Source organism: Argopecten irradians, chromosome 15 (assembly GCF_041381155.1).
Source record: "Argopecten irradians isolate NY chromosome 15, Ai_NY, whole genome shotgun sequence".
Classification (NCBI taxonomy): Eukaryota; Metazoa; Mollusca; class Bivalvia; order Pectinida; family Pectinidae; genus Argopecten; species Argopecten irradians.
In genome coordinates, this window is record NC_091148.1 from 19,492,018 (window position 1) to 19,507,081 (window position 15,064).

The 15,064-nt window shown below is 33.4% G+C and overlaps 1 protein-coding gene across 1 annotated transcript; it reads right to left on the bottom strand.

Annotated features, from left to right (window-relative positions):
* Positions 1-323: 323 nt before the first annotated feature.
* On the bottom strand, positions 324-10,749 carry LOC138309841 (uncharacterized). The gene is made up of 6 exons (XM_069251079.1): positions 10,506-10,749; positions 8,654-9,116; positions 7,509-7,692; positions 6,124-6,517; positions 2,828-3,024; positions 324-2,424 (listed from the first exon to the last, which is right to left on the bottom strand). Exons 1-6 carry the CDS (start codon positions 10,508-10,510, stop codon positions 2,108-2,110), a joined length of 1,560 nt encoding a protein of 519 aa, XP_069107180.1. The 5' UTR covers positions 10,511-10,749; the 3' UTR covers positions 324-2,107.
* Positions 10,750-15,064: the final 4,315 nt, after the last annotated feature.

Sequence of the window (15,064 nt, forward strand, 5' to 3'; positions counted from 1 at the left end):
AAATTACGTCATATTTTCATCACAATTCTGTGTTTGCATCTTTTATAGTAAAACCAGTCATATTTGGGAAAAATTATTTAAAATTTTACCAATGAAATATAGATTTTGTGGACGCCGTAACGTCATGAGGCTTTATTGCATGGGTAGTTATGCAATACAGCCTCAGGCGACATGAGTGTATTGCCCTAGACCAGCCAGTATTACACGTGTAGGTATGAAAGAAAATAGCATAAGAAATGAGTACACATGTAAGATCGTATATCTGTTCTACTGTATTATAACTGTAACATTACAATAATGTGATATAGAATAAATAAAAAGAAAAAAATCAATTGGTTTATTCAAAAGGTAATGCCTACCATTAACATACTCACAACGCATTTAAAACATCTACGTCATATCAATCTACTTAATATTAGACTTGTAATTCCGTTTCACCACACACAATGCTTTACAATACTCTCCAATAAAGATCTAACAACTACCTGATCGGGGTCACTTCAGGATGACCCCTGTCCTAGAATCGGAACATCTCGGGGCGTACTAGTATCCTTTTATATTTCTAAGAGATTCGATTATATCGAAGATTTCATAGACGACACAGGCTAATTGGCACGCCATAAGGGTCATGCTGTGGTGACCCCAAAATGGGAGTTGTTAGATCTTGTATTGCAGCAAATGGTAGATTTCAATAAAAATGTATGCATACAGCGGCATTGTTCTTCAATTGCATTTCAAGGATATTCTACAGTATGAATGGTTTCAACATTGAGATGAGATTCATTTAGAGCAAATGTAATTCATCATTGCATAACTATATATTAAAACAAACAAAATATCAAAAATAAAAAATATGTATGAACTTAAAAGGAAGCAACGTTCTTTTCGTTAACTCCTATATGGAATTTACATCAATATCAATAATTAGACGCTAAATTTCATAGATAACACATAAGAAGGTATTTGAATTTTAACTTAGCGTACTTGGTCGCGACCAGTTACCGTGATTTTCTCGAGGTTTTTTAAGGGTTTTGTCAAAACTAACACACAGAAGGCGTTGAAAATCGACATGAATTATCTTTAGTCCAAGATACTTCAGTAACAACAGTTGTTGTTTAATTTTGATAATACGTTTTTTGACCAGACGCCATTTATTTTCACCGCTAATTGGGTACAGTTGACGAGACATACAGGACCAGTTACCGTGATTTCAAAATGGAAAGGAAATGCGCTTTTAAAAACATGCTTATTGCACCAAAACTTAGTTTGTGTTTCGAATACATCTATTTGACATCTATTAGTGGAATGATATAATCGTAATGCATGGTTATTTTGGGATCCAGTGACTGATCGAAAGAATCACGGAAAAAAGGACTGTCCAATTAAGGTGCGTTCGATAGGTGACCGGGGAATCACTAAAAACAGGATTCAGCTCTGGGCAGGAGTAAAATTAGACAAACAAAAGTGTAAACGACCTAAAACTTACAGAAATTCAATGCATACATAGTAATTTATTTTGTTTGAAAAAAAGGTAAACACAAGACGTCTTAACCAGGTAAAAACTACCTTCTGTTTTACGATCCTGTCCATCCATGCCCGATCGGTAAGTTGCCATTACCCGTTATTTTGCATACTTTGACCTACTTTGATGCAGACGAATTTTGGAAACGACTGACAAACAAAATAAACGATGATTTCATGAAATTTCAGGATTAAAATGCAAGTAAGTCATGATTTCAAGCTATCCCCCGCTGTGATTTAGTGTTGCAAACTTTGATTTCAAAAGGAAAACGTAGATGTGTTGTCAATATCGGTTGCAAATGAATTTTTTTTGTTGAATGAACACTTGAATGGCTACCGTGATTTAGCTGTTCAAAAAAATCCTAAAAATTGTGCGGGAGATAGAGTGTGCGCAGAAATCACGGTTATTGGTACAGCACGGTAACTGGTCGCGACCCAGTAGGCGAAATATTTAAACTGATGAAAGAAAGTGTAATGATATACGATATAATAATACAAATTACATCACAAAATAATTGAACTGAGATGTATCTAGATTCTTTCGTACTTATGGTGCTGAAACATCCTTCTAGTACACTTGATGACGTCACAGATCTCGTCCGACACAGTCGGCGCACGAGAACAAATTGCCCGGGTCATACGCCCGTTTGATAGTTAGCAGACGATCATAATTACTGCCCCAGAAATCGTCTTTCCATGAAGGTGAATCTGCCGACCCTTCATTTCGATAACTTCCGTAACCAAAAGGCCGCATTTTATCTCTGACCTTTTGACCTACGGTTACAAATTCATGTTCGTGGTCACCTGACCCAGACCACACGACAGCTGTTGACAATGACATGTAACTTTCACGAAAGCCCGGGTGTACAGATGTTTCAGTCGTTCCAACTTCATGAACTTTTCCTGAAATAAAAACAAATTCTTGAGAAAAGCAAACATTTGCCATTATCTTTAAAATGCTCTGTATCCAAATTATCAGTTATATGTCTATAATCAAAGTAAAATTTTGATTTCAATTTCGATACATTTGTGTTTTGAAAGTGGTTGATTTTTCTTCGGTTAAATCATAAAACTGGCAAAAATTGAATTGCTAATTAGAGACCAAAAAAACCATTCAGTGGTCACCAATCCAAAATACAGAGAATTAATGAGTACCTGCCGCTTTATTTATCATTGATACGTTGTTTTTGTTACTAAACTTAGAAATCACACAAAAATGCAAATCAAAGAGAAAAAAATACCAAGAAGAAAGCTGTAATTTCTATACAAAATAGAAGTTATAATTGCTTTTAAAAACGAATCACACCTCCTATCCATGTTCCTGTTGTGACAATCGCCGACTTCTGTAGTGGGAAGGCAAAAGCATTACTGACCATCACTTCCCTCCATTGTGGTGTAAAACTTCTATTGTTCATTAGAACATTGGAGAGGTATACTCTGTAGTATTGACTGTCGATAGCGTTCCTTTCGTACTCAAGGAATGTAGAATAGTTCTTGTAAACTCTGTCAAGTAAACAAGTTTCCATTTATACATGAATTCATTACTTAAAACTCAATGAATGTAGAATTGTTCTTGTAAACTCTGTCAAGTAAACAAGTATCCATTTATACATGAATTCATTGCATAAAACCGAAGAAATGTAGAATAGTTCTTGTAAATAGGAAAACAATTATCCATTTATACAAGAAGATGCCTGTACTTCATAAAAAATTAATATATTGTTAAAATACAAGGTATGCATTCATATTAAATTTTCAAACAAATTAAAAGAAAATAATTATACATTTATATAAGAAGTTGCCTGTACTTAATAAAAAATCAATTTTGTTAAAATACAAAGTATGTTTTTATGTTAAATTTTTAAACACATTAAAAGATAACAATCATTCATTTATATATTGATTTCCTTTATAAGATATAGATTATAATACCTCAAATTTTGCTTGTAACGAGTACTTAAGTTGCCTTAAACATTACAGTATCAGTCCATACAATGTATATAAAAGCAAATACTGCTTTTGCTGATTATAACGACGCTTCTGATTGGCTGATATAACGCCGTTAAAAAGGTTATCCCTAAATTAATTTTGAATTTTGTATATATCTACTACAACCAAACCTAGGTGTATTTTCATTATGAAAAGCTTCGTCGTCAATGAAGGATTGAATGTCAATTCTGTTGAAGGATGAATTTAATCTCGTACAAATCAAGTAAACTGCCAAGTCCTAGTTCGTTTGCTTTTAGTCGTTCTGAATGTAACTCTACCCTATAAAATTGGTCGTAAATCCCTATAAATACCCCATATAGCAATGCTAGGCCTTTGCATTATTCCTGTCATCCTCGACATTCCATGGGTTACTATCACAGTCGCATACTCCACTAATGGACTATGTCATAGTACACCTGACGTAATCTTATGAAAAAGACCTGATTAATTATAGGCTCACATAGCCTTCCATCGGAGATTGTGTAGTGACCAATGCCCATCTTCAAAGCTATACAGTTGATAGTGTACAGTATTTGACTCTTTAGATGTCCAACAAAGTAACACAATACCTGTTTTATATGTTGTCCTACACAAAGGCTTCAGTCGACATAACCTTCAGATTGGCAATGACATGTTTTAGGGGTGGATATCACAACAGTGGTGGAAACCACTGGAGTATCGAGAATTGGTCCAGGAGTGGTTATAACGACAATGAAAGTAATCCCTGGAGTATCAAGAATGTGATGGACATAACGAGAATGATATTTACCCCTGGATTAACATTGATGTAGAGAATGTAACGACAGTGGTATTTACCCTTGAATTAGCAATGATGTAGAGGATGTAACGTTAATGGTAGTTACCCCTTAATTAGCAAGGATGTAGAGGATGTAACGTTAGTGGTAATTACCCCTTAGTTAGCGAAAATTAGCAATGATGTAGAGGATGTAACGACAGTGGTAGTACCCCTGAATTAGCAATGATGTAGAGGTTGTAACGACAGTGATAGTAACATTCCTGAATTAGCAATGATGTAGAGTATACCCTAATTAGCAATGATGTAGATGTGTAACGACAGTGGTAGTACCCCTGAATTAGCAATGATGTAGAGGATGTAACGACAGTGATAGTAACTCCTGAATTAGCAATGATGTAGAGGATGTAACGTTAGTGGTAGTAACTCCTGAATTAGCAATGATGTAGAGGATGTAACGACAGTGGTAGTAACTCCTGAATTAGCAATGATGTAGAGGATGTAACGACAGTGGTAGTACCCCTGAATTAGCAATGATGTAGAGGATGTAACGACAGTGTAGTAGTACCCCTGAATTAGCAATGATGTAGAGGATGTAACGACAGTGATAGTAACCCCTGAATTAGCAATGATGTAGAGGTGTAACGACAGTGGTAGTACCCTGAATTAGCAATGATGTAGAGGATGTAACGACAGTGGTAGTAACCCCTGAATTAGCAATGATGTAGAGGATGTAACGACAGTGGTAGTAACCCTGAATTAGCAATGATGTGTATGTAACGAGTGATGTGAATTACGATGTAGTGATGTAGTAACCCCTGAATTAGCAATATGATGTAGAGGATGTAACGACAGTGGTAGTAACTCCTGAATTAGCAATGATGTAGAGGATGTAACGACAGTGGTAGTAACTCCTGAATTAGCAATGATGTAGAGGAATGTAACGTTAGTGATAGTAACCCCTGAATTAGCAATGATGTAGAGAATGTAACGTTAGTGGTAGTAACCCCTGAATTAGCAATGATGTAGAGGATGTAACGACAGTGGTAGTAACTCCTGAATTAGCAATGATGTAGAGGATGTAACGACAGTGGTAGTACCCCTGAATTAGCAATGATGTAGAGGATGTAACGACCCTGAATTAGCAATGATGTAGAGGATGTAACGACAGTGATAGTAACCCTGAATAAGCAATGATGTAGATGAATAGTACCCTGAATTAGCAATGATGTAGAGGATGTAACGACAGTGTAGTACCCCTGAATTAGCAATGATGTAAAGGATGTAACGACAGTGGTAGTACCCCTGAATTAGCAATGATGTAGAGGATGTAACGACAGTGATAGTAACCCCTGAATTAGCAATGATGTAGAGGATGTAACGACAGTGATAGTAACTCCTGAATTAGCAATGATGTAGAGAATGTAACGACAGTGGTAGTACCCCTGAATTAGCAATGATGTAGAGGATGTAACGACAGTGATAGTAACTCCTGAATTAGCAATGATGTAGAGGATGTAACGACAGTGGTAGTACCCCTGAATTAGCAATGATGTAGAGGATGTAACGACAGTGGTAGTAACCCCTGAAATTAGCAATGATGTAGAGGGATGTAACGACAGTGATAGTAACCCCTGAATTAGCAATGATGTAGAGAATGTAACGTTAGTGGTAGTACCCCTGAATTAGCAATGATGTAGAGGATGTAACGACAGTGATAGTAACTCCTGAATTAGCAATGATGTAGAGGTTGTAACGACAGTGATAGTAACTCCTGAATTAGCAATGATGTAGAGAATGTAACGTTAGTGGTAGTAACCACTGAAGTACCAAGGATGAATCCCTTCAGATTTACTTACGCATACTTCTGCCATTCAGGTTTAAAATTATATAACTTGTTCATAAATATACGAGACGGCATCTCCCACGTCCCATAGTGGTTGGCGAAGAGAGAGATATGTCCATGTGTCTCTCCATCTGGGAATCCGTCCGTGGACATATACCCTCCCCAGTTTCGTGGAGCTGACAGTATAATCTCAGACATTTTCTCCAAAACTTCAGCAGCTACATTCGTTCCATTTGCCAATACCATAGGATAAGATATCGCCAGATTAACTACTCCCATTGCCGCCTTATGTATTTTGAAAGTGAATTTGGTTGATACCCCGAAAGTACCGCCACCACCTCCACGTAACGCCCAGAAAAGACTGGCGTCTGTTGAACGAGTGACGTCACCTCCTGTGCTGGTGATTTCTGCAAGATAAAATATCATCAGTCGATCAGTTCTGTCAAATATCTTACTAACATGGCCATCACCGTTTTTTCTAAATCGTGAATGTATTTTGCAGTTATTCGATGATTGTAGATTGAAGTAAATAACAACTTGAATTTTTATGCTTGACAATTTACACCACAAGCTCTAGCATTTTAACATATTCACCCCTGAAGATTGAAGATTTGTAATACTGTGTCTTTCTATGTAGGCGTACTATACTTGGCTGCTTACAATTGCAGTTTACTTAAGGAATGATTTTTATTGTTTGTTGTTTACTGGTGTGTAAACTGCATTTTTTGTTCAGATATTTTAAATGACGCGCGTCAACGCGTCATGTAGAAATATCTGTACAAAAAAGCAGTTTACACACCAGTAAACAACAAACAATAAAAAATATTCCTTATATTTACATTTCGACCGACCATTTCATTCAAATTAAGTGTTCAAATAAAATAAAACTCTGTTTTTCCAATATTATACGATCGTTGGAACAGCCGGTCATTTGATGGAATCCCGGAACAGCTGGCTTCAATTTGGCGGGAAATGTTGTCAAATTCAGAGAGTACACAAAATATAGTTCCACATTGACTTTATCTTTTTTCTTTCCATTTCCACAAAATTTGTTAATGTTTTATTTGCTGATATATAATTTAAGATTTAATTAACCTTTATACATGCAATCTATTGAAAATGTTTCATACAGAAACAATAGGCCTAACCGGATGCGCATTCACACTACTTGCGAAAGCTAGTGTTCCGGTGTGTGTATTCTTGCTCTTGCGCGGAATTCACTGCGTTTACGCAAGTGCAAACGATTTTGCAGTTGGTAAGGTTATATAGCAAAGAGAAAACGGAAATGTAAATAAAATCACAACAATTCTGTCTTTGCATAATGAGCAGATATATGACATTGAAATCTTAAATGAAATGAACAGTAATTACGATTCTATATTTCTATATCTTACGTACCTGTTCCATTAGCTGAAGCAACAGCTACAGATCCGTCCTGTAACACAATCTCCACTTCCAGTAGATTATCCACAGCGAGGCCGAACATCCGGGACATTGGGCTATGGCCGCCTCCATGTGTATAACCTCCCATAGCAACAGTGTGTGCACTTCCACCCACCACAACTCTGTTGTAGGCATCAAGCTGTTTGGGAGGAAAAATGCAATGCGTGGACATTGTGACTTTTGTTTTAGTAGTTGTGCCCAGAAAATCAAACAATAATAGTACAGGTACCCCCTAAATAATTAAAGATACCGGATACCGGTAATATCAATAGTCAATCATGACGTATGTTTTGTATATAGTTTGGTCTTATTCACAAGTTATATCATTCTGATAGATCGTTATTAAAACAAAGGGAGAGAACTCTCAAAGATCAGAGCGTATCATATAAATGTGATTAAGTTCGCGGTTCGATATCTACAATGTAGATATTAAATATCAATTCAAGCGTTAACATGTGCACATATGTTTTCGCCTTATTCCCCCTGTGTACATTTATATCATATTAAACAGGCTTTCATTTTCTACTCTTCTCATTAGCATAAACATAGTCACATGAGGTTTGATATATAGCTTATCGACTCAGTGTTTCCATTTTTAGAAACACCGAGTCAATATCTCTTTCATGAACTTTATTGCCATCTCACATTGAGGTTTCAGGGTGGCGCCCTATACCCATCGTTTGTCTTGTAATTAGCATTGACATCAGACAATATTTTTTACATATATTTTTCTACAAATCTTATTTAGAAATTATTGATAAGGACCTGCGATCCAATCAATGGTGTTACATCGCTCTGGTAGCATTTAAGATAATGACCTTAGACAACGTCGTCGGTTATCATTTAATTCTGCCAAGGCGATATAACACCATATGAACCTCAACAAAGGTCAACAATTGATACGTATATATTTCAACAATGAATATGACCTCAACAAAGATCCATAATCGATAAGTAATATATTTATAATATATATTTTGGGAGAGGGTATGTATAGGCATGTTGCCTGTTGTCCAATTCTTATTGTCTTTAACATATGACAATAAAATATTCTGAAATGAATATATATAAATATAATTTGAAGATTCCGTTGTACACACCTTTTCGTATACACTTATCCAGGAGGCGCCACTGCCTATAGTAACCTCGCCGTCCGGATGTCTAGAAGAGGATAAGTTCACAACAATATCCGACATGTTTCTCAGACTTATCTGGAAGCTCCCGTCCCATGTCGATCTCCCGCAGTAATCGTGTCCGGAGGAAATGATTGTCATGTGCAGATTGTACTTCCGGGCAAACAGAACCGACAATTGAACTTCTTCTGTTGAAAAGGGAGTGGCAATCATGTGAGGAAACTTGGTTGTTCTAACGTTCTGCATGATGACGGTTGCGTCATATTCCGGCTGGTAAGGAAATACCACGTGACCAGCCATATTTATTGCGAAATGTAACTGTTCCTCATTGGACGGGAAACATTGCATGCCAGGATAGCAGAAATCCGCAGTGGCTTTGGAAGCCCATACCATCAATAGCGTCAACACGGAACAGAAAGGCCGGTAACTCCTGAAATACAATTATTATCATAATGTATAATAATATTATCATAATGTTAGAAGTTTTTTTTCATTCATGACCTTGATGTAAAAACGTGTTATGTTTTTTATACATTTGTTTATTCAAAAATCATAACTGTAACTATTTCAACAAATTAGCATATATCTTTATATTCTGTTAATTACTTCATGAAATAATTAATTATTTAATCATGTCGACATTAGAATCATAATACCACAGTAAAGATTAACATTAAAAGTAGATGGAGTTAAATTTGGCTAATCATCTATACTGAAAAACAGCTGAACCTAGTATTTATAGTCATCATCAATTATACATGTATGTATGAGCGGCCAACTGCAATGATTTGACATTAAATAGCTGATAAAAGACACTAAACGTCGCTTAAAGATCAAACCAATTTTTTCAACTACGTTTAGTTTTAATCGGGCAATGGGCAATTAATTTCCAATTAAAAATTGTCTTTTATGATGCATTTGGAAATTTTAAATAAAACACTGAATAAAACTTATCAACTACACTTTTCGTATGCTCTGGATATAAATAAAAAGAATAGTATTTAAATACCTGGACCCCCATCATAATTCCTTAATTAAAGGAATGTCTTGACATACAAACATTGTAGTAGAAAATACTTTTAGAAGGTAAGGAATAATCTCAAGTAAAAGTAAAATCTTAAGTTAATAAATATTACATAACTTCTGTTTCTCATTGGATAATATTTACGTCAGAAGTTATTAAAGATTATTGATGGATACAGTTATGTCTTTTTTGAAAACATATTACATCTTTAAATATAGATTTTTTATAAGTGCAAAGCATTAAATGTGTTATAGATAGTGAATATTGTATGCCAAATTAAAAGAAAATGGGAGGGAAATGCCGTCTAAATCAACAAATACTCGTCATTGACAATGTATCAATAAAATATTTTCATCCAGAAAACTAGTGACGTTAAAACCAATGTCCATAATCAAGAAAATATTACTCTATGCTTGAGTTTTTATTCCTACTTCCGGGTTAAAGTTGTCTCCCCTTGCATCGATGGTTTGATGTAAACATACACTGTTTCGTACAAATGTATGTAGATTATTACAAATACAATATATATAAAACCATGAATAGATGTACACAAGCAAACAATTTAATATGTGTTGTGATCATTTAAAGTATTCATACGAACAGCTGACGAAGGTTCGGGAAAATATGTTAAAATAGGTGCCTAGTACTATAAAAATTATGGGATAGATTATACAGCACCCCTTATATATTTACATCACATATGTAGAAGGGTGGTATACTCATATATTATTTTTATGTATATGTACATGTGTATGTATATCATACCATTGTGTAGAACACAAACATAGTACTTACCCCATGCTTTCTTTATCAGTGATCAACAAATATACTACGATTGTTTCACATCTATTCCCTTTCACCAGTTCTGTTCCCTAGTTCTATCAATGGCTACATCAATACACCCGTCACATGATGTCTCGTGTCTGCTTAATAGTTAATATTGCGAAATGTTGTCATCCGACACCGACATTCACCATCTAAAACGTTTACATCAAACAAGTACACATAAGTTACACACTCGTTCACACACGTGTACCGAGGACTGTGATATTTTTAGCCCAGAAGGGTGACAGTTGACACACATGCCAGTGTAATACATTGTACAGTCTGGGTAGCGGTAGCGCTGTTAATACAGTGTATCAGTACACAAGATTGGATTCACTTTCAAATGTTATTATTTGTCTCTTTTACAAAATACATTGAGTAGATTTATGATATATTATTGTGATTACTAGTACTGTTCTACGGAAAGCCATATCATTTGACCAATATATCATTTGCTTCTATCATCATTTTATTTTCATTTTCTATTTATCATTATGTAGAGAATAATCACACATTGGTAAAAGATAATAAAATAACATATAATTTAATTCAAATAAAGATGAAATCAAATCAAATAAAGATGAAATCAAAAAATATAACGATAAATGAAAATAATATTATGATAACATCAAATAGAACAGTGATAGAGATAAACCAAATATATATGTCAACAAATTAAAAAATGATGAAATCGATTGACGTATTGATAAATTAATAAAGAAAATGTTACCATGACAAGTGAAAATGAAATGATGGTAATGCAAATGATATATTGGTCAAACGAAATCAAATATTGATAACATAATAGCATATATTGTTAAGATCGTACCACATAATGATAGAACAATATGATATAATGAAAACACAATTTGATAGAGTATATTTGAACCATAAGAGACAGCTACGGTTTTCTCTACTGTTCACCCATCATTGTTTCTGATGTTCTACTAGAGTGAGATATTGTAATATAGAGAAACGGCTGTAGAGACAGAGATATTGAGGATTACGATTGGAGACGAGGTTAGAATCGGATATAAATTTATCACATACCCGTTGAATCTGGTTATAGTAATACAAGCAAATTTCAGACAATGAAATGCAATGTTTTATATTGCACATGTACAATACGGAATGTTGTATTTATACTAGCCAAGTAATGTGTAATCAGTTATGTTATCTCCAATATTGATGTAACAGTTATGTTATCTCCAATATTGTGTATCAGTAATGTTATCTCCAATATGTGTATCAGTTATGTTATCTCCAATATTGTGTATCAGTTATGTTTATCTCCAATATTGTGTATCAGTTATGTTATCTCCAATATTGTGTATCATGTTTATCCAAATGTTATCTCCAATATTGTGTAACAGTAATGTTATCTCCAATATTGTGTAACAGTTATGTTATCTCCAATATTGTGTATCAGTTATGTTATCCCCAATATTGTGTATCAGTTATGTTATCTCCAATATTGTGTATCAGTTATGTTATCTCCAATATTGTGTATCAGTTATGTTATCTCCAATATTGTGTATCAGTTATGTTATCTCCAATATTGTGTGTATCAGTTATGTTATCTCCAATATTGTGTATCAGTTATGTTATCTCCAATATTGTGTATCAGTAATATTTTATCTCCAATATTGTGTATCAGTTATGTTATCTCCAATATTGTGTATCAGTTATGTTATCTCCAATATTGTGTATCAGTTATGTTATCTCCAATATTGTGTATCAGTTATGTTATCTCCAATATTGTGTATCAGTTATGTTATCTCCAATATTGTGTATCAGTTATGTTATCTCCAATATTGTGTTTCAGTTATTTTATCTCCAATATTGTGTATCAGTTATGTTTATCTCCAATATTGTGTATCAGTTATTTTATCTCCAATATTGTGTATCAGTTATTTTATCTCCAATATTGTGTATCAGTTATGTTATCTCCAATATTGTGTAACAGTTATGTTTCTCCAATATTGTGTAACAGTTATGTTATCTCCAATATTGTGTAACAGTTATGTTATCTCCAATATTGTGTATCAGTTATGTTTATCTCCAATATTGTGTATCAGTTATGTTATCTCCAATATTGTGTATCAGTTATGTTATCTCCAATATTGTGTATCAGTTATGTTATCTCCAATATTGTGTTATCAGTTATGTTATCTCCAATATTGTGTAACAGTTATGTTATCTCCAATATTGTGTATCAGTTATGTTATCTCCAATATTGTGTATCAGTTATGTTTATCTCCAATAGTTTGTGTAACAGTTTATGTTATCTCCAATATTGTGTATCAGTTATGTTTATCTCCAATATTGTGTATCAGTTATGTTATCTCCAATATTGTGTAATCAGTTATGTTATCTCCAATATTGTGTAACAGTTATGTTATCTCCAATATTGTGTAACAGTTATGTTATCTCCAATATTGTGTATCAGTTATGTTATCTCCAATATTGTGTATCAGTTATGTTATCTCCAATATTGTGTATCAGTTATGTTATCTCCAATATTGTGTATCAGTTATGTTATCTCCAATATTGTGTATCAGTTATGTTATCTCCAATATTGTGTATCAGTTATGTTATCTCCAATATTGTGTATCAGTTATGTTATCTCCAATATTGTGTATCAGTTATGTTATCTCCAATATTGTGTATCAGTTATGTTATCTCCAATATTGTGTATCAGTTTATGTTATCTCCAATATTGTGTATCAGTTATTGTTATCTCCAATATTGTGTATCAGTTATGTTATCTCCAATATTGTGTAACAGTTATGTTATCTCCAATATTGTGTAACAGTTATGTTATCTCCAATATTGTGTAACAGTTATGTTATCTCCAATATTGTGTATCAGTTATGTTATCTCCAATATTGTGTATCAGTTATGTTATCTCCAATATTGTGTAACAGTTATGTTATCTCCAATATTGTGTAAACAGTTATGTTATCTCCAATATTGTGTATCAGTTATGTTATCTCCAATATTGTGTAACAGTTATGTTATCTCCAATATTGTGTATCAGTTATGTTATCTCCAATATTGTGTATCAGTTATGTTATCTCCAATATTGTGTATCAGTTATGTTATCTCCAATATTGTGTATCAGTTATGTTATCTCCAATATTGTGTATCAGTTATGTTATCTCCAATTATTGTGTAACAGTTATGTTATCTCCAATATTGTGTAACAGTTATGTTATCTCCAATATTGTGTAACAGTTATGTTATCTCCAATATGTGTATCAGTTATGTTATCTCCAATTTGTGTAACATTTATGTTATCTCCAATATTGTGTAACAGTTATGTTATCTCCAATATTGTGTAACAGTTATGTTATCTCCAATATTGTGTAACAGTTATGTTATTCCAATATTGTGTCCAGTTATTTATCTCAATATTGTGTTTATGTTATCTCCAATATTGTGTAACAGTTATGTTATCTCCAATATTGTGTAACAGTTATGTTATCTCCAATATTGTGTATCAGTTATGTTATCTCCAATATTGTGTATCAGTTATGTTATCTCCAATATTGTGTATCAGTTATGTTATCTCCAATATTGTGTATCAGTTATGTTATCTCCAATATTGTGTATCAGTTATGTTATCTCCAATATTGTGTGTATCAGTTAATGTTATCTCCAATATTGTGTATCAGTTATGTTATCTCCAATATTGTGTAACAGTTATGTTATCTTCAATATTGTGTATCAGTTATTTTTTCTCTAATTTTGTGTATCAGTTATGTTATCTCCAATATTGTGTATCAGTTATGTTATCTCCAATATTGTGTAACAGTTATGTTATCTCCAATATTGTGTAACAGTTATGTTATCTCCAATATTGTGTTATCAGTTATGTTATCTCCAATATTGTGTATCAGTTATGTTATCTCCAATATTGTGTAACAGTTATGTTATCTCCAATATTGTGTTCAGTTATGTTATCTCCAATATTGTGTAACAGTTATGTTATCTCCAATATTGTGTAACAGTTATGTTATCTCCAATATTGTGTTCAGTTATGTTATCTCCAATATTGTGTAACAGTTATGTTATCTCCAATATTGTGTATCAGTTATGTTATCTCCAATATTGTGTAACAGTTATGTTATCTCCAATATTGTGGTATCAGTTATGTTATCTCCAATATTGTGTAATCAGTTATGTTATCTCCAATATTGTGTATCAGTTATGTTATCTCCAATATTGTGTAACAGTTATGTTATCAATATTGTGTAACAGTTATGTTATTATGTGTATCAGTTATTTTATCTCCAGTTATTGTGTATCAGTTTATGTTTTCTCCAATATTTGTGTATCAGTTTATGTTATCTCCAATATTGTGTAACAGTTATGTTATCTCCAATATTGTGTATCAGTTATGTTATCTCCAATATTGTGTAACAGTTATGTTATCTCCAATATTGTGTATCAGTTATGTTATCTCCAATATTGTGTATCAGTTATGTTATCTCCAATATTGTGTATCAGTTATGTTATCCCCAATA